This window comes from Lissotriton helveticus, chromosome 4_1 (genome assembly GCF_964261635.1).
Source record: "Lissotriton helveticus chromosome 4_1, aLisHel1.1, whole genome shotgun sequence".
In the NCBI taxonomy this organism is placed as follows: Eukaryota; Metazoa; Chordata; class Amphibia; order Caudata; family Salamandridae; genus Lissotriton; species Lissotriton helveticus.
In genome coordinates this window covers 566,988,612-567,014,574 of record NC_136063.1, presented here as the reverse complement: position 1 = coordinate 567,014,574, position 25,963 = coordinate 566,988,612, and the positions used below count along the sequence as shown (strand labels likewise).

The 25,963-nt window shown below is 45.0% G+C and overlaps 1 protein-coding gene across 12 annotated transcripts in view; it reads right to left on the bottom strand.

Moving 5' to 3' along the window:
• The window catches only part of NCOA2 (nuclear receptor coactivator 2), a 1,089,938-nt gene that overhangs the window by 77,869 nt on the left and 986,106 nt on the right, over positions 1-25,963 (bottom strand). For all 12 annotated transcript variants that reach the window (XM_078687164.1, XM_078687175.1, XM_078687166.1 and 9 more), the window contains one exon: positions 6,216-6,414. In XM_078687164.1, coding sequence (XP_078543290.1) covers positions 6,216-6,414 — 199 coding nt within the window. The remainder of the gene's footprint in view (positions 1-6,215; positions 6,415-25,963) is intronic.

Here is a 25,963-nt window from a genome sequence, read left to right as displayed (position 1 = left end):
AATCCAATGGGCAGTGGCGGCTGGCACAGATTGGGGGAGGGAGAGGGTTGTGGGGGAATTCAGGGAGACCATACCCGGTACGGGAGGAAGAAGAGGAGCAGAAAGTATAGCAAAACGGGTTGAAGAGCCTGCTCCACACTGACTGTCCCGAAAAGAGTGCAAAGCTGAACCAGCGTGCGCACCTAACAGAGGTTGGCCATCGAAACACATGTTTGCCAAAGTGGATTGAACAGCCTCCAAAAAACAATAGGTGCGTAGGCAGGCACACCAGCAAAGTGCCACTGAAAGAGCCATGGCTTGCCCAATAGAATTTGTGGTATCAATGTCACATCAAATCAGCAATTTGTTTAGCTGCCTGTCGGTCATCATGAAGGAACGGAGTAAGATCGTTCCGGATCTCATCCGGGAGCGAGTGGAAAAGGTGCGAGACCGAATCCTACAACATGGAAAATGGAACAGATGGCAAAACAAATATGCCTACCAAAAGTATCGAGACCCACTAGACTTCCTGTCCTGAGGGAGATTACAAAGGGAGCTGTCGTTGGGGGTAGGGGTGGCGCTGCTGCATCCTGAACCACAAAGCTGCATGGAGTAGGCTGCCAGATAAGGCAGGACGGTACCTACGAGCTATTGACTGGTCCACTGGGGTCCCCAAAATGGGTTTAGCCCAAGTCCTCAACAAAATATCAAATAGAGTCTCACTGAAGGGGAGCACAGGCTCTGTTGGCCCTGATGAAGCACCCCAACTAAGGGGCCAATGACCATCTCCACAGAAGGGAGCTGCAGCTCCAGAACCACTGCTAGCCTCCTCAGAAGCTCAGTGAAAACAAGAGCTAACCTCAGAAACAAGGCCGGGCGGAGAAAGCCAGCCAGAAGAAGGAGAGGACTCAAGACCTCTAGCCTCACCCAGCTCAGATATCCAAATAACCTCCAGGGGAGGCTGAGCAGTGTCAGTCGTCGGTGGAATGAGCTCTATTTCTTCTCAGTCTCCAACAAAACCTTCTTCTCCTGAAGGAAGAACAGTAGGGTGCTCCTCTGAAAGAGGAAGAAAGTGGCCATGGGTGAACTGCTCCACCGACACTGCCTCCGGTGCCGATGTGGCGACACCTCAGTGTCGGAGAGATGTCATAGTACCGAAAATTTCCGAAGTCTACGTCGGAGATAGCTGATCAGACACTGGCATCGCAGATGGTAACCCCGAAGGGCTGTGCACCAGAGCCGACACAAATTCGACTACGGATCCAGAGGGCCTCAACTCCACTGAGGGAGACCCCGCCGGTGTGGATTTGGTCAAGGCTCCTCTGGCCTCCTTGTGGCTGAGACGCACACAAAAGGGAGGCAGAGATCCAAAGATGGCATGAAGGGATTAATAATATTGTCTCATCTGGTCAAGAGTTGCCCCAGCTCCAGGGAATACTGGAGGGCACAGGGTAGACTCTCGTCCAGACTCCTCAACCGGAGGACAGGAAGGGCTTCAGAGAGGCTGCACGTATGTGGTGAAGTCAGGGAATGCCACGACTTTGACTGCTTATGTAGAAACTTACCTTTGGACATCGAGGTCAAAGGACGCTCGCAGCAAGGACTTCTGGAGCAAGCCATCGAGCGCTCCTTGGAATGAGAAGGTGACAGCAGTTTCAGCCTCATACTTAATTGTGCATAAAGAGGCAGGATTACCTTATCTAGAAGACCTTCTTTTAATGAGACCATTGCCTCTCTAGCTTTCTATATGGTAAAAATAAGAAACTAGTCTCACAAAATCTATTATGCCTGATTGTTTGAAATTTGATTGTGTTTCTCGTGTTCCATGGCTGGCTTATGTAGATTCTGTGTTTAGCTCCATATTTAATTTGTCAGTAGGGGTAGAGCCATACCAGGTCTCATCACTAAGAATCTCATCAAGGCTATTTTTTTTTTACAAAACAATAAGGGAAGTACAGAGGAGTTGATAGAATCACCCTCCAAAACGATGTACATAAACAAAGAGATTCTATCAATGTGTGGACATGTATTTTATTTGTTGGTTTTGCAGTGATGAAAATATAGTGAAAATACTCTCTCTTAGAGTGATAAAGATGAGAGCGCTATGTGCTTTTTAAAATACCCCTCACACACTAAAAAAATCCAGTAGTGTCATGCTTCATCATTGGGGTCTTCCCGTCCCTCTACGGGGCGGGGCGTGCTACGACCTGACCGACTACGCGGGAGCACTGAAGTGGTGACAGGACTATGTGATGGTGCAAGGTGTCAGTGAAAGTGTAGGGACCTAACAATGTGTGTGAGTACAAAAATTAAAAATCCTCTGGCTAGTAGAAAAAAACAATTTATTAGCTTCTCTAGCTGGAGACGTTAAGAAGGGGGTTTTGGGGTTGAGCCGATCGCTGCAACCTGGTCTACATGTTTCGTAGGCAGTCCCCTACTGCCTACTCATCAGGACCTTCTACTGGTCCCTACGAAAATAAGCTCAGTTGCTAAGTGTTGTCAGCCTGTCTTCCTAAAAACTAACAGTAAAATTCCACTGTTAGTTTTTGCTGGACAGCCAGGGGATGGCAGACTGATCCATCACTCTGTCCATAAAGTCTAAAGTTATTCTTTGTGTAATGGGTGAATGGATTTGATGAGTGAAATTGTGGCGCAAACAACAATGAAAGCGCAAAATCCACAGCTATAAATGTAAATATCTGTGTTTCCCTTTTTTTCCCTTTTCTTTACAGAGACCACATTTGGGTCACTATTTTTGATAATTTTTGCTTCCCGGGGGCCAGCTCATGCCCTGAAGCAAAAAACTAACAGTGGAATTTTACTGTTAGTTTTTAGGAAGACAGGCTGACAACACTTAGCAACTGAGCTTATTTTCGTAGGGACCAGTAGAAGGTCCTGATGAGTAGGCAGTAGGGGACTGCCTACGAAACATGTAGACCAGGTTGCAGCGATCGGCTCAACCCCAAAACCCCCTTCTTAACGTCCCCAGCTAGAGAAGCTAATAAATTGTTTTTTTCTACTAGCCAGAGGATTTTTAATTTTTGTACTCACACACATTGTTAGGTCCCTACACTTTCACTGACACCTTGCACCATCACATAGTCCTGTCGCCACTTCAGTGCTCCCGCGTAGTCGGTCAGGTCGTAGCACGCCCCGCCCCGTAGAGGGACGGGAAGACCCCAATGATGAAGCATGACACTACTGGATTTTTTTAGTGTGTGAGGGGTATTTTAAAAAGCACATAGCGCTCTCATCTTCATCACCCTAAGAGAGATTATTTTCATCACTGCAAAACCAACAAAATAAAATACATGTCCACACATTGATAGAATCTCTTTGTTTATGTATTTTTTTTTTTACAACAAAGGTCTGAACACAGATTATATGATGAGTTGAGGAAAACGATGGTTGCTTTCTATAGGTCTTTGATGGAAAGGGAGGGCTGGCAGTTTGACGTATGTTAACAATATCAAACATCGGTACGTCCCAACTAGATTTAGAATGGCTCATCATTTGGTTGCATTTCCTAAGATGAAATCCTGCCCCTCTGATAAGATTGCTTGCGACGGAATGACCAAAAAACACCACACAGCATTTCATCTTGTTTTGCAAGTTTTATAAGAAAGTGCAAAGCCAACATCTGAAACCCCTTTTTGTTGCACAGAACACAGGAAATTATACAGACACATTGATATATCTGTTTGCATTAAATGATCATTTGGTATGTTTTAATGTTGGTCTTATTTTGAAAGCTATTTAAGGGAATGTACTGTGTTAGATACTGTACAGGGCATATGATTGTTTATTTAGCGTATGTGATGAATTACTGAGCTGATAATATGGAAGGGTTTAATTGACTGAATTTTATTTGAAATTTATTTTATTATGAATGCTAACTTTTATTGTACGTTTAAGGCAGTTAATAATTGCCGAATAAAGTTTTGAATAAAACAAATGTAGACGTCACATCCAGTGCACAACGCCGCTACGGAGTCGCGCAGAGGTACTGCTGTAGGAGCTTTTCTGGATCCAGTCTGGCGCCTGGGGATAATTCAAAGGTGAGGAATCTGTGGCAAGAAGTCTCAATCAGATTAACTTTTATTGTGAATGATGTTAAGCTCTACTAATATTAAGCAGCAAAAGATATATGCCAAAAAATGTGTAATTTAATTTACACCCACTGATTTGGGAAAATGTGAATAAAAAAACTAAATTTTCAAGGAGGGAGTGGAGAAGGCACACTGCCTCTAGCAGGGGTCCTGCTGATATGGACTGGATGCTTTGAAAATCTCTCCATAACCCTTCTGGTCGACCCGGAGAAAGGATGATTTATCCTAGCAGCCACAATGCCACTCTGCACTTAATACAAGTATGCATGAATGTATGTAAATGGTATTTCTATAGCGCGAACATAGCCAGCCCAGTAGAGCTGGTCAAAGGCCAACATGAAGTCAATCAGTAATAGGAGAGAAAGCTGGGTTGTGGATGGGTAATGTGTTGTGATGTAGTACTCTTTAAAAGGGTGTGTCTTCAACTCTTTCCTAAATTGAAGCAGCGTTAGAGCAGACCTGATGAATAGGGTAATATTGTTCCAGATCCTGGGTGCATAGATGGAAAAACACCTGCTGTCTTGCTTTTCTTTTTTACACTTCTTAGTTTGCAGTCTGAAGATGTCATGGCTGTGGGTGTGCCAAGAACCTCCAGAAATGGTGAGCTTGACTGCAAGACAATTGGTGTGCTGGTTATGAAAGCTTTGTAAATGATGAAGCAATGCAGCTGGGTTTGAAGTTGGTGGGAGCCAATGGAGTTCCATCAGGATGGGGGTGATATAGTCATATTTCTTTCAGGCCCTGGATGAGACGTGCTGTGTAGTGTAGGATGCTCCTAAGGGATGCCAGTATAGAGTCTGGTAGGCCATGGAGTAAGGTATGACTGCTGTCCAGAAGCGGGAGTATGCAGTTCAGACGTCAGTTTCTCGAAGACATGGCGACACTTTGTTTTAGGGCTGGTACCAGACCATATTTGTTTGCATTTGGCAATGTGTTCAGGTGACTTGGCATTTGTTGAAAGTTGGGGTTCGAAGTCGTCATGGTTCAGGCCATTTGAGCCTGTATCTTGTTTGTTGTTCTTTGCAAATAACATGAATTATTGGTTGGGTTCGGCTTTAGGGAGGCGCCCGACAGCCAGGTCTGTCTTTAAACAGTGTTTAAAGCATTGGATGTCCGGAGCAGGAGATGAGAATGGGGTCAAGTGTCTACTTAAGAGAGTCCCAATCAGTAGAAAAAAGCCACAAAGGGCAGAATAACCTTCCTGGCAATGCTGGTATTACTTGATTGCTGATGGTGAATGGCACAGGTGTTGATAAGCAAGGCACCAACACTGCTCTGAGTAAAGGTGAGAAAGAGCCCATCACATAGTCACCCAGGTGAGAATCCAATGACAAATACTGCTGCAGAATAAGATGGCAACAAAGAGGAAAAGAATAAATAGATGGGCGATGAACATGATAAAAAAATGATATTAAAGTGTTGTGATGTCTCCTCATAAAGGGATTAGGCAGGAAATTGTTTTAAAGTAAAAAAGATTGGCGCCATCTTCAATTTAGCAACAAACACTGGAAAGGCGACCATCTTAGAAAGGTGTAGGTGGTCGGTGCACCGAAAGTGTCTGAAACTCACTCACGTTAAGAGCTGAGGTAATCTCAATGAGGAAGATAGTTTTCAGAGGTAGGAGATACAACGAGCAGCTGCGCTTTGGTTCGAAGCACGCACACATGAGAAACGTCAAGACCAAGTTAAGCTCCCACTGTGGCATCACAAATGGCATGGAAGTCAACATGTAGCAAACCATTAATAAATAAATCCATTAAAAAAAGAATAATAATCTTTCCTTCCCATCCAGCAATAGCAAATCTCTTTAAAGAGGAAAAATACAATAACCCTGTCAACTGTAAGAGGGAGTATCAGATCAATTTGGCCATCTTGGAATAATATTAATATGAATTTAGCAATGTGAGCTCATGGGGGTGCAGGCGCTTGTAAAATATTTCTAAAACATGGAGTTACGCCTTCTAAGAACAATACATTTTTCCCATGGGGTAAGATACTTCAAAAAGACATTACAGAATCTTTACATATAGTTTACATTTTCTTTTCATTATAACCTTATTTTTGTCAATTTATTTTCAACCAGATTGTCTTAAACAGGTATATGAACACATTTGTTTGATGGCTTACCTGCTCCGAACCCATGGAGGACAGGCCTGATGTAGGCACCGAGGTCACTGAGGTCATGCTGATCTGTCCTGCCATCTGATTCATGTTATTCATGCCACTTGAATTCGTTGCCATAGATACATTGATGTTCATATTGTTATTGTACATGCTGGTATTTGCTTGCTGCCCAAAATGTGGCGGAGACTGTTGTGAAAACATGCTGTTTTCGTGAATGACAGAAAAAAACATAACAGCTTTAAATCTCTCTGAATTAGGCTCTCTTCAGACAGTCAACATATAATTAAACACTGGTAGCAATTTTCAGGTTATATAACATTACAATAAATCTAGAATCCTCTGGTAAAAAAAAATCATAAAAAAGGGCATGTCTGAACATGACACCTTAAGAGAGGACTAGAAACACTACTTGTGTGTGTTTGCATTTAGATTATTTTTAAGACCATGCCGTTGTGTATGGTGTGGCTGTATATGTATTTTGTTACTAACAGCATTACACAGGAGTCAAGCAGTATGGTTCTCATTAAAGATGCATACGTTCTGTATTGATTTAAATGTATTACTTCATTATGATGTGCCTAGCAGGTCTTACTTCTGAAATGTTTGTTTCATCTTTTTTTAAAGGAATCTTTCTAAACTATCTTATATCACCATGGATGTAGATTGTATTGTGTTGTATTGTATTGTATTGTAATATCGGTACAGCGCTTACTACCCCTTTGTGGGGGCGCTTAAGTCCTTAGCCACACCGGTAGCATGTGATGCTCTGTAGAGGGTGTGTTTGGAAGGGTGCTGTTCTTGTTTCAGTCCTGTGTGGGAAGTGGTTGCAGGTTATTCGTGACCAGAGGGGTGCAGTTGTTTTGTTATGGGATATAGCGTTTATTGGTGTGATGAATAAATAACTTTGAGATAGGTGCACAGTTTATGATTAGTGGTAGGCTGGCAGCCTTGATCGGCTATGCAGATGTTTTCGTGGTTTTCTTGTATGTTACAGTCCACCTTGAAGGTTACAGAATAGGGTAATCCATTCTGAGGTTTTATGGAACAGATTAGACATGGCATAGAAAACATCGCAGAGGGTCGGGGATCTGTCAGGTTCGACTGCATTACAGTAATCCTTTCTATTAAGGTCGTAAAATGGTTTTAAGGAGTGGTCATAGTATATGGCTAGCCAGGATATGCAGGTGTGGACTGTATGCTAGAGTCCTTCGGTGGCCAGTAGTCAGCAGCTGGCTGCTTCAGACAGTCATTTCAAGCCTGTTGCAAAGGTGAGTCAAGTGTTTAGATTCCGTGAACTGATAAGGGTACTCTATCACAGACAAGGCTTGAAACTCTTCTGCCCATATTTTGTCTGAGAGAGCTGTGTGACAAATTGTATTACTGTCAGAAAGTGACAGAACAGCGTAAGAATCCAGGAGTGACTGATCTCGCCTCTGGATGTGCACTGATCAAAGTTCCCTCAAATTATTGTCCTTGGTGTGCGGCAGCACAGCATCTGTGTGGGTTCTTTTCCAAGCTGTGCACACAAATAAAACTCAAAGGCAATCACAGTGTGACTAAACATGCAACTTCTAAGGATGACCGGGAGACAACCTCTCCGTTTCATTCTTTAAAGAAATGCGCTGAAAGGTAAGTACTTCACTATTAGTAGCCCTGCTAAAACCCACAGCTTTTAGGGGAAATTCAGTGTGGTGGAGCTTCTGAAATAATCCAATATTTCACAATCTGCCAGCACACCCAGATAAAATATTGCTCTGAGGCAAAACCATATACGTACTTTGTTATTGATTTGTACAGTGTAGGATGCTGTTCAGGTGCATGGAAGAATTTGTTAGCGGCATAGGATGTATCATGATAATCTAGGAGATGAAGCTATGCTTTTTATCAAGGGAAATAACACCCGTCATATATGCTATGACAAGAGCTGTAATGGCCGTCTAATTTATTATTCCAGAAAAACGTTCACTGGAATTTACGTGACAGGAGAATACATCCACTAGGATTAACATGCCACAGAACAAGTAATTCGAAATTTCTTTAAAGTTATTGTGCCCGAAGAATAGTGCAGAGAAACAACAAGCTGTCAGCAGAGCTGTGTGTAAACATCTAAGCAATATATGTAACAAACCTGTAAATGTCTAAATAATATAAATATGCCAATCAGAGCTAATGTGTGAACAAGCATTTGCCACATGATTTCAACACTTCAGTTGCTCCTCTACCTAACAAGTCCCTGTGGGAAGCCACCTCCAGCATGCCAGCTCAGCCTTCGCCGCATATCTGACCTTGTTACTGCACCGGTTTCGAACTGTAGAGTCTTCTGTTCACATTGTTTGAGGGCCATCTGTATTCTTACACCCTCTGGCATGCTCTCTCACTCAAACAAATTCTTTCACTCATTCTAATGCTCTTTCTGTCATATTACTTACGCTCTGGCTATTTCATACTTACTCTTGCTCTTTTACCCACTGTCTCACTCAAGCCCTGAACAGGTTGCACCGCTAATTCTAGAAGTGTTAACTTCAATTTGTACCTGAATTCGTATTATCATTCGTGAGGGGTTTCCTTCTGGATTCTCACCAAGTAAAACCTAGCAGAAATTGGGGGCACATAGTGTGAAATGCCTATTTATGCATCTTGGACTGTGTGAAAAAGGTAATTTTGCATATATCATTCTGAAGGCTGCAGTTCAGAGGCGGGTGCAAGATGTGCTCCTGCTAGTTCGCACACTCCGTGCTAACTATGGCTATTGGGTAGAACCAAGACCTCACTCTCCTTCACTTCCTACCTAGCTGCTTCATTCTATGTTTAGCTTAGATATAACTATGTCATACATTCAACGAAAAGATCTTGCAACATCATTTACCAACCACACATATTTAAATACACACATTTTCTGTTGCAGCACTGAAACTTGTTTCATAAGTTTTAAACATGTTCTTCAAATTAGATCAATATTGCTTTCAGGTCCAGAACTAACATAAGCTAGTCATGGTCTAGAAGAACATTTTGTTGAAAAAAATCGTGGCTATAAATTATTATTTTTTTTAATAGTTTTGTATAGTGTGAACAAGGCCAAATGGCCATTACAGCGTTTTACGTAGAGACAAGAAAAATGTGAGTGCCAACATAAAATAAAGTAAGGAATGAGATAACATGAAGAGAAATAACAATTAAACAAAGCCCACATGAAAAAAAACAACTGTCAAGAGACAGAGCAAAAAAACAATCACTATTTACATAGTGTTAGACTGAATAGAACGACAGTCAGTTACACTTATTGTATTGTGATAGTAATTGCATTTATATTGCGCTTAGTACCCCAGAAGAGGCGTTAAAGCTTTGTACGCTAGGCAGAAAGCTGCTCCTGAACTCAAGGTTAATGGTTAATCCAGTGGTTATTGCTAGGTTGTCGGTTAAGACTTTCATAGAAGGGCAGGGTGTCTTTGACATGTGTTGTATTGGGGAGATCCCACACTTAATTGTGCCCATGCTATGGGTTTTCCAGCTCGGAGCCAGCCCCAGTACTTCCTGCTGTGACAAAGAGCACAAATTCAGTGTCTGGAGGGAGCCTAAGAAAGATTTATACGAGCACTAGCAAAGTCAATAGGTCTTGCCTACTTCGTCAATGTTTAAGCATGCTGTGTAGCAAGGTTAGCATTCAAGATGAAGGTGCTCGATGGCTTTTTTTCTGTTTGGGGAGACAAGAAAGTACAAAGAGCGGGAAGGTGGAAAGCAACAACGGGAGTGTGAAGATGGGGCAAACAACAACAGGAGGCTTGGAGGGTACAAGCAACAATGACGAGGAGGCAATAAGGGGGGGGGGGCAACAAGGAAACAAAAAGTACCCGAATCTGAGCACAAGTAGTGGAAGGACACTAATAAAGACAATAATCAGTACTTGGTCCACGCTCTGTCGAAGAGACAAGCACATGAAAAGAGCAAGTGAAACCAGCACGTGCTGACCAATGAGAAGCAAGGATCTGAGAGATATGGTGAAGCCAGCCAATAGAAAGTAATGAATGAGCTCTAGGCCACTGTTTTTCTTTTAACATAACAGATCTCACCAGCAACAGCACATTTGTCTCAAGCGAGATCTAAAAAATTTAAAAAGATTCAAGAGAACGTCTCACGGATATTTTACACTGGCAAAACAAAAATAAAGTTGCACAATGTTGTCTCACTAGCCCCCCAAACCAGAGACTGTGGCAGCACGTTTTAACCTTTGCATGAGCCATATTATTAGCTGGATGCAGAACAATTGCTTAAAATTGAACACTGGGAAGACGGAAGTGATCATGTTTGGAAGGGACATTTCTCTCTGGAACTCAGACTGGTGGCCCGAGACAGCAGGGCATTGCCCCTAGCTCGTAAAGAAGGTAAAAAACCTTGGAGTTCTGACAGACGATCATCTTTCTCCATCAGATCAGGACAATAGCATTACCTCATCCTGCTTCTACACCTTGAAAACCCTTTGGAAAATCCTCCCTTTCATCCTGTTGCCCCCTTAGGAAAATGGTTGTTACAGCTCTGATTTTGTCAAAAATTGACTACTGTAACTCTCTACCTTAGAGCCAAAAAGAGTGTGATACAAAACTACAGACTTAGCAAAATGCTGTCGCCCGGCTATTACTAAAACTACCCAAATTCTGTGCCATTAGTCAAATCATTAGAGAACAACTGCACTGGTTGCCCATTTCAGCTAGGATCCAGTTTAAATCTATGTGTATTCTACACAAGACTTTGCACAGGGTGGGACCAGTACAGATCAGTAAATACATTATGCCACACCCCACAGAGATGCCTCCGTTCTGCATCAGCGTCTCTGTTGTCCGAAGGGTAAAAACGCTGAAAACTACATTTTGACATCGGATTAGCAAGTCCAAGTCTCTGGCTGTGGTCTCTCCTCGTGGACCTAAGCAACATAGAACATGCCTTCATTATTTTGTAATTTTTGCAAATGATAATACTGTCTGGGGAAAGCTCTCACCTCATTAGTACCAGCCAGTTTAACAACCAAGTCAAAGAAATAAGCAATTGAAAGATGACCAGTTAACATTTGTGAAGGGCCTTCCACCGTGCGCAAAACGTCGCCATTTCAATGACTTTTAATCCATCTGAGCTAGGCATTCTTGTTAAAAATCTGCAGATTGTGCAGCAGAGGATGGGTAAGGCAAATCAATAACTATGCTAACAAAATCAAATCTGTTGCCAAAGTGTTGCATACTTCCAGTGGCCCTGGTTATAATTAGACTAGGCTAACCTCACCTACTAGAACGGCTGTTTTCGGTACCAGAAATACACTCTCTACCTAAATTGTGACTATGGGCTTTTCGAGGAAGAGACATTGCTACTCTGAAAGGAGGTAAAAAAGTTAATTTTAGTAGAGTCTAGGTCCACTTTCTAGAGTGGCTATAACCTATATGCAGGTGCAATTCCACCCAGGAGCAAATATTCTGACCCTACGTGGAGCTGTGTGCAAAACCAAGATCAAGAGTGGCTTATCCACTTACTAGGTTGGTTGAGTGTTATGCTGAAGAGAGACTGTTCCTACTTGTGGAGTGAGACAGTGTGTGTGTCTTGGTGGCTCTCTAGGAGATCAGTCCACCCCCCTTCTAGAGAGGTATAGGGGGATGTGACTGATCCCCTGTCAAAGACTGTAGGCTGGTCTTAGGAGTGGCTATGCACTGCCAAGGTAGGTACAAATTTAGGTCAAGTTTACCAGACAATGCGCGGTCTGGTTGCAAAAGATCTATTGCCAGCATACCAGATTTTACAGTGGGTACCGTTGCTTGCAAATGGTTGCCATTATTGTACCTCTAATTTGCCTGATTCTTATTTGATGGCGTCTCCCCCACTCGTGCCCTCTGTGTAGCTTTACCCCTACTTGCGTCCTCAGTGTTGCTTCCACTCAGCCACTTTTGGAGGGGAGGGGGTACAGGACTGTGACACTTTTTTTTATTTACCAATCTATCTCAGACTTGTAAATAAAAAGAAAAAAAGGATTTTCCATGGTGTGGAATCGTGACGTCCTACCAGCTACAATTGAAGTAGTAAACCCTATGAAAGGGAATGGTGGCTGTCTTCAAAATATGTCCTAAGCATTTTCTACATTTAAGTTCCTGATCTAATATTGACAGACTGTCCTCACCACCTGAACTATATCAGTCAATGCCACTGACCCAAATAGGAAGTGGATTTTCCATGGTGTGGAAGGGTCATCACTTAGATGCATAAAGCCTATGTCCTGATGATGGTCTTATGAAATAATATCGCAAAGACCGAAACGTCGACTATTGAGTCCAATTCTGCACGTTACTCATCAACCACGATTGATTTTCATTTACTCTTGGAGTTGAAGCCATTGTGTTATTTCATTTCAGCAGTTTGGACCTACTTTCTGATGTATTATAGGAGTGTATAAGATACCCCTTGTATATCTGAAATGCATTTTTCTGTACCCTGTTAAATCACAAATTCTTTTGTCTTTAAGAAAATAATAATCTTTTGACTTAAAAACCTGGTTATTGTATTCATTTATTTTGTTAGTGTGGTAACATTATCCTCTTGTTTTAGAAATATCTTTTATTCTCAGCCACTAATGTTCAGTAGTGTGGGTTCTTAATTAATTAAGAGTCCCCTAGTTGCTGATATTAACAATTTGAATAAAGTCCCTTGCTGGCCCATTTTTCTTACTTTCTCATCGCTTCAGCCCACCCTTGCTCCAGCCCCCCCCTCACCCACTTCTCCAGCCTTGGAGCGTGCACGTACGGCGTCAGGACCACACGGAATGCATTTCCAATGCTTTTTTAACGTGTAAGTATTCTTACTTTATTTAAGTAGCCTCTCCTTGCTTCAGCCCACCCTTGCTCCAGCCCCTCTCAAACCCCCCACCATCCCTCCCCTCCCCAGCCTTGGAGCGCGCATGTACGGTGGCAGGACCACACTGCATGCATTTCCAATGCTTTTTTAACGTGCAAGTATTCTTACTAGAATGTTGGTGTTTACGTGTTATAATGCAGAGCTGCGATGCATTGTATTTTTGACAAGGAGTAAAATGTTTGTTTCGGGAGTAACTCCACTGCTGCTATAGTTTCATTTTCTTTTTAAATCTTGTTTTGCATGGTGGAGGACATATAAATTACAGTTAGTGGCTGTTGCTTCACTCGGGATTTCTGTGACTTGCATACTATGGACGAGCTGCTTGCCTCTGTCGTAAAAGACTCCAGACAGCCACTGGGATGTTCCTTTCTTCGTTCACCTCTGCGTTAACTCTTGGCACTGACTGCAGATGTGACCGTCATAATGAGATGAACAATTTGTTTAATGTTTGGGGTGATGTAATGCATTTACCGGTATCACAGACACGGTAAAAAAATGTATCTATGGTAATTGCAGCTCCGTTTCCAGTTGGTAGACTTCCGCATGACATATACGGGAGGATTACATCTCTACAGCAGGCCACTTAATGACACTAGTAAATCGTGTGTTGATTGACTTTCAGCCAAATAGAACACAGACTTTTTTTAAGTTAGGGATACAAAGTTCACCCTCCATAATGATTTAAGTGCTTTCAGGTGAATTCTTAGTTGCTGGCGTTCTCAAGCATCATTTTATTGTTTACCCGTATTTAGCGCATTGTCAAACATTTGCATAATCTGTGTTACTTTCACATTGTTAACACAGGACTTTAGATGCATTGGTGATGTCATAAATAACGAAACCCCTCAATATGTGGTGTGGGACCCCTGTGATTCTTTCGACCTACTGTCGAAGTACTTTGACTGCATTCTACCAAACATATTTTACTAATATCCATGTCTTTTAATTTTCAACCTCTGGGGTCTTCTCAATGCACAACAGACTTGCCCATTTTTATTTAAAAAGGAGCTGTCAAAGGTGGTGGGGACATCTTTAACTATGTTGTTCCTGCTTATATTTCACATGCTTTACTTAATCTTGCATTCCCTATGAGTGTATGCTATTTCCAGGATGATGATGTTTTTTTCCCAGCCTACATTACTCTGGTCTTCCCTACCTCATAATGTATTTCCCATTTTCTGGTTCTCCAGCGCCGCAAGGTCATACAAACGCAATTACGCTATGCAAACATCACTCCACTGCATAAAAAATACAAAAGGTAAAAAACATTGTCATTTTCAACGCCACAAGCTCCAACTCTTGCAAATGCGAGACCTATTGCAGTGCAAATGCAATAGGACTCGCATTCGCCAGAGTTTGAGATATTGACATTGTAAATAAAAAAAGCCTTTTATTTATATGTTTTGAAAGCCTGCAAGCGGTGCGTAACAATAGTCCTTGCTTATGAGAAGCAAGGCTGGCAGTAAAAATTGTGCAGTTACTGCCAGTCTTGATTCTTGTAAGCAACGACTATAAGTAAAAAGTGCATGTTTACGCATCGCTTGCAAGCTTTCAAAACACAAAAATAAAAGGCATTGTCATTTACAATTCCAATAGCTTAAACTCTCACAAATGCGAGACCTATTGCATTGCAAATGCTTGTTTTTTTAATGCTGTTAATAAAAGGTGTGCTTGTGTTAAGTTGGGACGGTGCTTTTTATGTAATTAGAAGGAATGCAGTTTATGGATCTCAATATACGCACACCATATAAACTTAACCAGACTGTAGTGTAATCTACTGCACTTGAGGGTTGTACTTTTTTTTTTTTTAAACTACACCGGATTGTTAATTTGATGCTGGCGAGGTTCATTACGTGTGTTCTTTAATCTTAAAATTTAGTGTGAAAAAAATCTGCCCAATTTTTAGGTCGAGACTCTGCGATGCATGCTGTAGTCAGGTATGAACTTCTTTTTATTGGTCAATAGGCTTAGTAGTTTGTCCTTAGTACCGCCTGGTCTCATTTTGTAACCTTCCATAAGGACACCACCTGTTACACGGTTGTTATCAGTAGGCTTTACTTACAGCCTCTGAGCACTATTTTTTAAATAGCTTTGTTCTGCCTGCTGTTGCGGGAAGGACATGACCCCTCCTAACGCTTTCAAAAAAATCTATATAACACGGGCGCCGAACGCATTTGCAATGCAATAGGTCTCGCATTTGCGAGAGTTTAAGGTTCTGGTATTGTAAATGACAATGCCTTTTATTTATTTGTTTTAAAAACAACACATAAATAAAAGGCATTGTCATTTACAATGCCAATATCTCAAACTCTTGTAAATGCGAGACCTATTGCATTGCAAATGCTTCTTCTTTTTAGCCATCCTGCTCAGCATTGAGGATGTTGTACAGCATCACTAAAACTCATTGGCAAAGCCAATAGGTCCCAAAGACAAGACCTACTGGCTTTTCAAACGCCTGTGCTAGATTTTGCAGAAAAGATGGTTTACCTGATAGTCTGACCTTAGGGCCAGATGTAATCTACAGCAGTATATCACTTTTTTTATCAATTGGTACCAAAACAGTCAGTAATGAATTACTATGCAACACAGTTCAAAAGGAAAACAGAAGTGCAGTTACCGTCGAAATCCTACCAAGGGAACTCGTAGAATGGAGGAAGTGCTCACTGTCAGTCACTGTTGGAGATCAGAATAAGCCTATGATGTTAATTCTGTTTTTCAATAGCACACTTCTAATATTGTTAATGTCTTGCACATAGGATCAGAGGGTATTTTCTATTGCTCAAGGATTGTAATAGCGCCATTTGTGCAGCGCTAAAATTCTTATACCAACTATAGGTAGACTTTGAAGGGAGTTAAGCTATATGTAAAAGAATGGGTCTTTGGAAGCCTTTTTCTTGTGGTGGTGCTCGTGTGTCAGATAAATGTGCTCAAAAGGGTCTGTAGCCAGCACAATAGTACGTAGGATTGAGCGAGTCAGTCAGTGACACTTGCAGTCACATTTTGACATTTTATGCAGCATAAATCACACTGGAGCCAGCCTTTAAAATCAGAACTGCAGATGAGCAACCATTCTCTAATGTGAATGCAGCTACATGGGATGATGTAAAGTTTTAAAATTGTGCTTTAACTCCACTTACCCTTTGAAGTGGATTGCGCATGTCTGGTGTTCCTTTGCCCCCGTGACACTCCACCTGAGGTGCACTAGTCAGGCCAAAGGGGAGGACGCTGTACTGAAAGTGCTCTTGGCCTACGTGGAGCTGCATGCAAATCCGTGGGACTGCAGGATGGGGATGTGAAAACATGCGGCCAGCAAGTCGAATGCAATTATCCAATCTCCTGGATGCAGGGCAGACAGAACTTGGGTAGGGGTGAGCAGTTTGAACTTGTCCTTCCGAAGGAAGAAGTTCAAAGTGCAAAGATCTAGGATGAGGCGAAGGCCTACATTCTTTTTCTGTAACAGAAAATAATGGGAACAGCCAGTCATGATCTCTGGTGCTGGTACCCTCTGCTTTTGCTCCCTTGGCCAAGAGAATTTGAACTTCCTGACAAGAGTATGGACAAGTGGTCCTACAAAAGGTTTTGCAGTGTAGTGGCATGTCTGGGGGAAAGGACAGGAAAGGTTGGTAATAACCATGCTCTATGATATGGAGCACCCACTGGTCTGATGTGATAGTCCACCAACCGGTGAAGTGAAAAGGGGGAGCAACCTACTGGATGATCATGTGCGGCAAGGGTAAATTAAAGTGGATTTGCAGTGCTGGCTGTGGTGGGAGGGGTTGTGGTCTTGGTAGAGCATTGCCCCGGACCCAGGCCCAAAGTTACTGATTTACAGGTCACAGGTGGGGTAGCACATAGCCAGCATAATAATGTGCAAACAGGAAATTCCAGATGGATCCTACAGATAGGCGCAGCGACACCACATTGGTCCAGGGAGATTGACCCCAATAAAGCACACATGGCCGGAGGGGTACACACGTTCCTAAAACACCATAAAGTCAAATGCCAGATGAAGTTAGAAACACTTAACCAATCAAGACACAGTGCACACAGTACACGCACTGACCATGCGCTCCCCATGCCAGACATCTGGATGCGTTGCCCACTGGCCACATTGTGTTCACGCAAGGTCGAGGCCCACGTGGATTCCTCATCCAATCCCCTAATTTATGGCTCCAAAGACAGAGGTACACATTCCTTACCAAAAAAGAATCGCCAGAAACATTTTATTACATTCAATGAGATGTATAAAAGCATGTGTTATATCGATTGTAAATTGAGAGACATTTGGCCGGGATCAAAGACTCACCAAATTTTCAACGAAGCAGAGGGGCTAACCGGGAAATCAGAGGTCAAGGTAGCCTGCTGCTGACCCAACCAAGACACCAGAAAAACAGGATGGCACAATTGCGCACGCACAGGGGGAGCAGCGACAAAGATGTACGCTGCTCCACTCGAATGCACGATATAGATCGACTGACCTCAAGAGATGATCGTGGCCAGTGAGGAAGGCAAGACTTTTGTACAAACATTTTACCGCATGCTAGCCCGCTGAACCGAGGTCAGTACGAAAGACCATGGCCAAAGGAGGAATTCTTCAAACCAGAGGGCATGACCATAACTGAAGACTGCATCCGGCATGGAGGAGGAGATCCTGAGTGGAACTTCCCTTACATGCAAGAATGCCTAAAAAGACGGGAACTCCATGTTAAGGACAAACCAGTAGACCTACCCAAAGCAAACAGGTAGTAGTAGCAAACCGCTACTACAGAAGGGCACGTCAGGGACCATCTATGTGCTGTGGGCTCAAATGGATGAAGAGGAGCTAGGGGCAAAACTACCGCCATTGCTGGATGGAGCGGCAAAATGGATCTCATGCTTTGAGAAGAACACAGCAAGAATAAACCTAGTGATAGGCAATATCAAAAGTCTGCTAAGTAGTTTTATTGGAGAGCAAACCAACAGTGTTCGCCTGAGGATGCATCCCAGCAATCACAAGGACTAAAACTGAGCATGGCTGTGCCGCATTCAATTCATACAGGCACTGAATATGGATGGCCCTGAGGGAGATGTTCCCTGCTCGCCCTGATGTAGGAGGGCTGATGGCGGGGACTATAAAGCCAGGAGAGACAATAATTGATTTTCTGGATAGGATGAGGGAACAATGTGGGCAAGAGACAGGACAGCCATGGACTGATATGGGCTCACAAGGTGTAATCTTTTGCAATACTCTCAGAAAGGGACTGCCCACCAATATACAAAGCGGATTGTACAGCGTGGCGGAGTTAGACACCAAGCCCTGGCGGGAGCTACAAGCCCATATAGTGAATTTCCAGCCCAGAGAAAGACTGCTAAATTGGTCCAACACAAATTGAAAAAGAATTCCCTTGAGGGGGCCAGGTTGGCCGCAAACGTACAAATGGCACCAGTCTTAAAAGGGGCTCCACTGCAAATACTTAGATGGTTTCAACCTAATTATAGTGGCAGAGGCCAGGGAGGTTGGCGGCAATCAGACCTTAGGGTATGTTACTATTACCACAAGTTGGGCCACCTGGCAGACAAATGCCAGTTAAAATCACACCATGAATAGAGATTGATGGGCCAGGGTCAGCCAACACCAAATCCTAATCCACAGAACCAAGCTTGGGGAAACCTGAATACATCCTACATTTAGCCGCAAGGAGCCAGTCAGCAGCCGCCGCACCCTCTCAACAGGGATCAGGTAGTTGGACAAACACGTGGCGACAGCACCAGCAGATAGGGAACTCAGCCCAACAGGGTCAGTGGGGCACAGCCTCAGCAGGGAGGGGTAACTGTCTGGGGAGGCAAACAAGCAAAGAATCCAAATGTGTAGTAAGCTAAAACCCCAAAGCAAAATACCCTCTATTTGCTAACATCCCAAAAATTAACTGTGCAAAAAGAAGGACCAATGAGACAACGTTGGGAATACAAACTTTTACTTGCATCTGGATATTCAGGGCTGCTACATGTGCTCTGCTGATCGGGTATCATCACTAAAGTCTGCCATTAAGGGCCCCACTCTGCTGCTGATTCCCCAGGGTGGGGTTGGCTGGCCACACCCCAGGAGAAGGGCAGTCTGACGAGGGGGCGGGACAAATCTCAGACCAAGTACTTAACAAGCATTTACAATGCAATAGGTCTCGCATTGACGCAAGTTTGAGCTATTGGCATTGCAAATACCAATGCCTTTTATTTTTGTTTTCTTTTAAAAAACAAATAATAGGCATTGTAATTTACAATGCCAATAGCTTAAACTCGCGTAACTGCGAGACCTAATGCATTGCAAATGCTTGTTGTTTCTCCTAGAGAGTTTAGTGAGTTTTCTCCTGAAGGCCTTTGTTTTCTATTGTATAATTGGCTTACAAGGCCTTACCTCACAGAGGTGGGTGTGACATGGCCAGGTCGACAACAAGATATTAGCAGCATCTGAGAAATGCATCATTTTATCACTGTTTCTGGTCTTTCTCTTTGCCATATACCCAATAAAAGATATGGAAACAATACAAAACTTCCCTGTATTATTCCTACTTGCCTGTGTGCATCAAAGGTGGCTGTTAGGTATCATTAACAAGGTGTGACCAGCTAGGGCAAGTACTGTATTATAAATATGCACAACGGCGAATGTGAGAGGCTAAGACAGTGCAAGGCACAGTGTGAGAGTTCACTGCAGAGCTCGGCATACTACGAGCGTGTGGAGAGCGGCGTGCTGGTTTGGAAAGCAATGTGTGAGAAGTAGAGAAGAGAAAGTGAGTGGGCAAGTCCGCGTTAGAGGGTAAGTTAGTGAGCGTGCAGTACACCTTGCAATTGTGTACAACGGTGAGAAGCAGAGTGTGTTCAAGCAAACTCGGTGTTTCTGGCAACGCTTGAGTGCAGGGTAAATAGAGAACGTGGGCGCAAGGGAGTGTTTGTGGGAAGCAACATCCGTCCTAGTAGGCATGAGCCTGAACATGTCCTGCCTTTGCGCTGGCTAGAGGTAGTGCAGGGATACGATCAACATTGTGAGCTGACCCTTTTGTAGGAAGTAAACATCGTGAGCATGCAAAGGGTGCAACTGGCGGAGGTACAGGGTGAACATGGGGGGTCCTTGTGTGCAGGTGAGTGTAAAGGTCTGTGAAGTTCAGGGGTACAGCGTGGAAGCAAATGAATTTGTGGACAAGTGAGAGTAGGCCTATGAAAGTGGTTTGCAGGTAAGAGTGCGCGTGGAGTCATGTATAGGTGGCATTTTGTGTGTAAGTAGCAGTGTGTACATGGGAATAGGCGTTGACAGGGCTGTGTGAAGGTATAGCGCGGTGGGAAGCAAATGAGTGCAATTTAGTGTGAAATTGTTGTGCAAGGGAGAGCTTGCAGGAGGTGGTGTGAAGAGGGGTACCAGTGAGTGGCTAGGTGCGTGCAAGGGAGATACAGGCTGTGTAGGTGGTAGTGTGCAGGTTAGGTGGTGTTAGTGTGTATCCTAGCTTGAGGCTGGGTGTAGGTGCAAACTTGCTGGTGCGTAGCCCAGAGGCGGGGTGTTTGTGTTTGTGACTCACGAGGTGTGAGTGGGTGGCTGGCTGCACGTGTGCAGGTGATAGGCAGTGCACTTTGCGTGTGTACAGGCTAGAGGACGGATGTCAATGTGTGGCTAGCAGTGAGCAGGTAGGTGTGCCCCCCCCACCCTCCAAGGAACACACACATTTATGCTACTGCTGCTGGAGAGGGAGGAGATACCATGGGATTGCCTGCCTTGCACCTTTCCATGCTCTTGGCAGACACCACCAGTACACGACTGAGTGGCCGCCACACAGCTGTGCCGCACAAACACCGGAAGACTAATGCTTATGCAGTGTCGGCGAATTTACATACTGGTACTTACACCTATGGATGCTTTCTGTCTGTCACCTTCCAGGCAGCATGTCACCGTTTGTACCCGACCCATGTCACGCGTGCAGCAGCAGCAGCCCTTCTAGAGGAATAACACCTACAAGAGGAATCTCTCTGCTATTTCCAAATACTTTTTCTGTTTCCAAAGTCCGCCCTTTTTCATAGAACGTAGCTAAATCTCAGAACTTTGAACATCTCATTTTTACCACCATTAATTTCCTCAGTTACCAGCACTGAATCTAAGAGGGTCGTGAGGCAGCATGTGCCACTGCCCTTAACACACGAGCAGGCAGAGAACCGCGGGGGCGCACGCGGTCTTGGAGTGAACAGATAGGGGGCATGAGGGGGCATGAGGGGGCGTGGGTCCTGTGGGCGTGCCGAGCTGAGGCGGCGAGCACGGGGTATCTGTATGGGCACAATGGCTCTGGGTATTTTGCGCCAGGAGAGCTTTGCGGCGAGTGTGTGTTGTGTGGTGGGGAGATAGAGGCTGGGAGCGTCATCAGGGTCCGTGGAGGGAAAGCGGCCTGAGGAGGAGGGAGAGGCGAGGGTAGGGAAGAGTGGACAGGAGCAGCAAAAAATCACTGTTGCGGACCGGGGGGCGAAACCAGGAAGTCAGTCATCTTTGCCCGTGACATGGGCGGGGCCTGTGACGCGGCCAGAAGAGGCCGGTGTGGCTCGTTGATGCGGGGGCTCCCATGAGGAAGGGAGAGCCCCGCAGTAGCGATCGAAGTCCTGGGTCCCAGGAGGGGGCCCGGGTGAAGTGGAGAGGCGGGGGTCTGTTTTGCAGGGCGTCACATGGGAACCCCGCGCAGGCCACGGAGAAGAGAGGAACGGAGTCTATGCACAGCAGCCCGGTGAATGGGGCTGCTGGCAGTGTGATAGTGAAAGTGTGAAGCGCTGTCCGTCTCACTGTTGTCAGGGACTGCGTGTTGTTGGGTCCGGGAGTTGTCAGCGTGCAGTTGCAGTACAGCGGAATGTGTAGTAGTGAAAGCGTGAGGCGCTGTCCGCCTCACCGTTGTCACGGACCGTGTGCATGCTGGCAGGAGCGAGAAGGGAGGCAGGAGATGGGCACAGCGCGTAACTGGACGTGGTGAATGCGCGCGTCCCGATATGATCCGGCCTGCAGCGTGCACGTGCCCATCTCCTGTCTCCCTTTAAGCCCTTGAAAGCATAGCCGACAACTATAGGTCTCGCAAGCGACAGCGCTTCGCGCTGCATTGCCAGGTGCGAGACCTAAAAAGCAGGCACCCAGGTTTCTGCATCGCAGTCAAATGGGACGGTTCCAATTACTAAGTCGAAAAGTCCCTATTCTCGGGCACTCGACCAGGGATCCATGTTTCCATCATGGAATGTAGTTCCAACAGCGACCCAAAAAACTAGAAACCTTTGACAAGATTGAGACACCCTTTCAGTTCAAAAACAAAACTGACCTCAAGTGATGGGATCCTGGATTCCCGTACGCCTAGGATGGCGAAGACCCCGCAACCTCCGCAGCACACACACGAGTCAATGAGTTGCGAAGCGCCCTTACGGCATTGGGTCCATTGAGAGGTTCGTCAGGTCTGCCACACGTCCAAGTGTTGCGAGGCAGTCCTGTTCCAGTCATCATCCCTAGGTTAAGTTCAGCGAGAGTTTGTGGCATTAGTTACGCCCCCCCCTCCCCCTCTCCCCATGTTCTTATATTCTCTGGAATGTGCTCTGTTAATTCCTTCGGGTTTTTCGAATATCCAAACTATGGTCACCATGCCATACCTCTGGTATGCCCGATAGTTGAAGTCCCTAGCCACAAGCCAGGAACAGCAGATCCAAACACAACTAAAAAGATGTGGTCCAAGGAAGGGGGTGGTGGGCAGCAAAGACCATCACGGCTCGAGGCGAGAGCAGAACACAGACTGCGCTCACCCCCGTATCAGGTCTAGCAATTGGCCAACACACCAAGACTCACATACACCATCCAGAGAAAGCAGTAAGCCCCGATCTCAGACACCACAAGACGGTGTTCAGGAGTACATGGGAGCCACGGAAAGACTTCATGACCCCCTTTACCTATTGATAAGTGAAATAGATAGTGCAAGATCGAGGGACGCACCCAAAGCCCAACAAAAATAGCCCAAAAAGAGAAGCCACTAGAGAAAGGGTGGAACCAGGATATCTGGCAGAACAGGGGAGGGTTACGTTGCACGCCACGTGCTGAGAGACACGTGATCTCGGGACATGTTGCAGCCACCACCACAGAAAACTCAACAATGATACACCCCCTCCTCGTTCAGTCCAGAGGAGAGACTGAGTCTCAAGAAACCGACGAAGCCCATAAAACCCTAAATAAAAACTGATCTTTCCCCATGATCACTTTGGGTGGGGTGGAGTAAGTAAGACTGAACAGAAGAAACGCAAACTGGTAATGCTAAGAACCCCACTGTAAAATGTAGATACTTACGATGTTACTTCAGGATGCGAATGTGAAAATAAACATTCTGTAAATCTATCAACACCATCCAGTCTTCCTTCTCCAGTGCAAGAAGAAACTGAGTCAGGGTCAACATTTTTATATTTCTCCTGTTTGAGGTAAAAATTCAAAACCAAGATGTCGAGGATTGGCCGTAAACGACTGTCTTTTTTGGGTATCAGGAAGTACAGATAGTAGCTCCCCTGACCCCCGTTCTTGTTCCAGAACCACCTCGATGACAGAGCCTCCTGCTGGAGAAGCAAAAGGTCGTCTTCCGAGCAAAAGCCCCAACGGTGGTGGAAAGGAGGGGGGGAACTTCTGGAAGGGTAGGGCATACCCATTCTCTACAATGTTCAAAACCCAGAGATCTGTAGTAACAGACCTCGTATGCTGTAGAAAATGGGATACCTGTTCACTCATGAGACAGGCATGCTCTAGGATGGTGGCGCTAGAGCTGCTTCACTGCCACAACAGCTGTAGAGACAGAAGAGGTAGAGGAGGAGACTTGTGTTGTTCAGCACCCCGCACACTACCTTGGCCCTTCCTCCTGTAGGACCTGTACAAGTGATTTGTTGCTGCCTGGCACGAAAGGACAAGTTTATTCCAAAGCCACAAAACTTGTGGAACTGCCCAAAGCTCCTGGGCTGAGATTGAAGCCCTAAAGACCTTGCTGTGGCTTTGCTGTCCTTAAAGCGTTGCAGCACAGAATCAGCTATAGCCCCAAATAGGCAAGATTCATTGATGGGCTAATCCAGCAATGTAGCCTGGACATCAGGTGAGAAAGACAACCATGCAATCACGCAGGCCTCCTATAGGAAGCTGGCTCTGTATAAAATATACCAAAATTAGGTACAGTGTGCACAGAGTCAAGTGGAACCCCAAAGGTAGGCAGAGGTAAAAGTAGATAGCACCTTACTCTCTATTTGTGCTAGTGTGGACAGGCAGTAATGCTTTATCAGAGGGCAGTGTTAAGCATTTGTTGTACACACCCAATCAGCAAATGATGTCACACACTCAAAGACTGATCTCAGACCAAATTGATTTGAATAAAAATATTATTTATTTGCATTTATTTTCTAGAACCAAGCAAGCCTGGCACAGGTAAATGTATATGGTACTTTTCAAGGCAGATTTAACAATACAAGTAAGCTGAATGAAAATGTTTTTGATAAAGGTTTGTAAATCTTTTCAATACAGTGGAAATTACTATTCGATTACTTTTGAATCCTTTACAGATTACTTAAGGATTACTTTTTCTACTCATTGTGATATGCTTAGATATTACACTGGGAAATTTCCTAGAGAAAAAATAAGTAAAGCAGTTTTTAGTTATTTGCAGTTTGTCAAGTTCTCATACAAAACCAACTCCACAATTTTCAAGAGAAGCAGTCAATGCAACTCGAAGGAAGGAAATTGAGTTATCGGTTCACAGGCAGGTAGAGGTTTGTGGGAGTTGGTAGTCTGGGGTTAGAACCAGGGTTCCCCCAGGGTCAAGGATGCACTCCTGAAACACCCTCAGCTGCACTAGGGCGGCCGGGTGCAGAATGCTGAGGCACAATGATATCCAAGGCGAGATAGGGGGTCTCCGGTTGGAGGCTGCTCACGAGCAGGCCACAGGGTTGTGGGAGCAAAGCTCCAGGTGTTAGGCTCAGGGCAATAGGGGTTCAGATTTAGCACACAAGGTGAACCCACAGTAGCGCAGGGGTGGCTGGGTGCAGGGTGCTGCTTTGGCATCTGGTGCCCTGTTTTCAATGGAGATTCTCTGGTTGCAAAAAAGACTGCAGGCTCGGGGCAAAGTTCTTCTGGAGGACACCACCAGTTGGAGAGGTAAGTTGAGATGCCTGGGGATGCTGGGACACTGTCGGTTGGGCCACCCATGGCACGTCGGGTGTAGAGGTGTCTTTAGGCGTCGGGTTTTCATACCAGCTCCAGTTGTGGTCATGGGGTTCCTCCAGAAAGAGACTGCAGGCGTTGTCTAGAGAGGCAGGTCAAAGATCACCAGATCTCAGTTCAGGATCGCTGGGGAGACCTCCTCGTGGTGTTGGGCCACTTGAACTCGGGTCGTAGGCATCGGGTGCACAGTGGGGCAGACTCGGGGTTTTGGCTGGGGCCAGAGTGTTTGGGGAGCAAATCCGGTGCTCACGGGAGATAAAGTATTCAGGTTGGGAAGCAGGGCAGGTCCTTCGGGTTCTCGAGTCTGCTGGTTGCAGGACATACCAGGATTTCGCTGGAGCAGGTTTGAGGTGGGGACAGGCCGGTAGGGCTGGGGCCAAGTCAGTGGGCGTCGTCCTCTTCCTAGCTTCGGCACAGCTTCTTCGGTCCTTCTTTTGTTCTTGGTCGGTTCTTGTTTGAGGCGGCAAGGTTCAGGGTTGCCCCTAAATACTAGATTTAGGGGTGTTACAGGTAGGTAAAGGTTGGGACCAATGGGTCCCTTCCTTGGGATGGGTACACCCCCTATTATGCCACCCTCCAGTGGGAGGGGGCTTATTCCTCACTTTGGTTGGCTGAGTCCCCCATCTGCAAGACGGCGGGGACTAAGAGTTGTGCT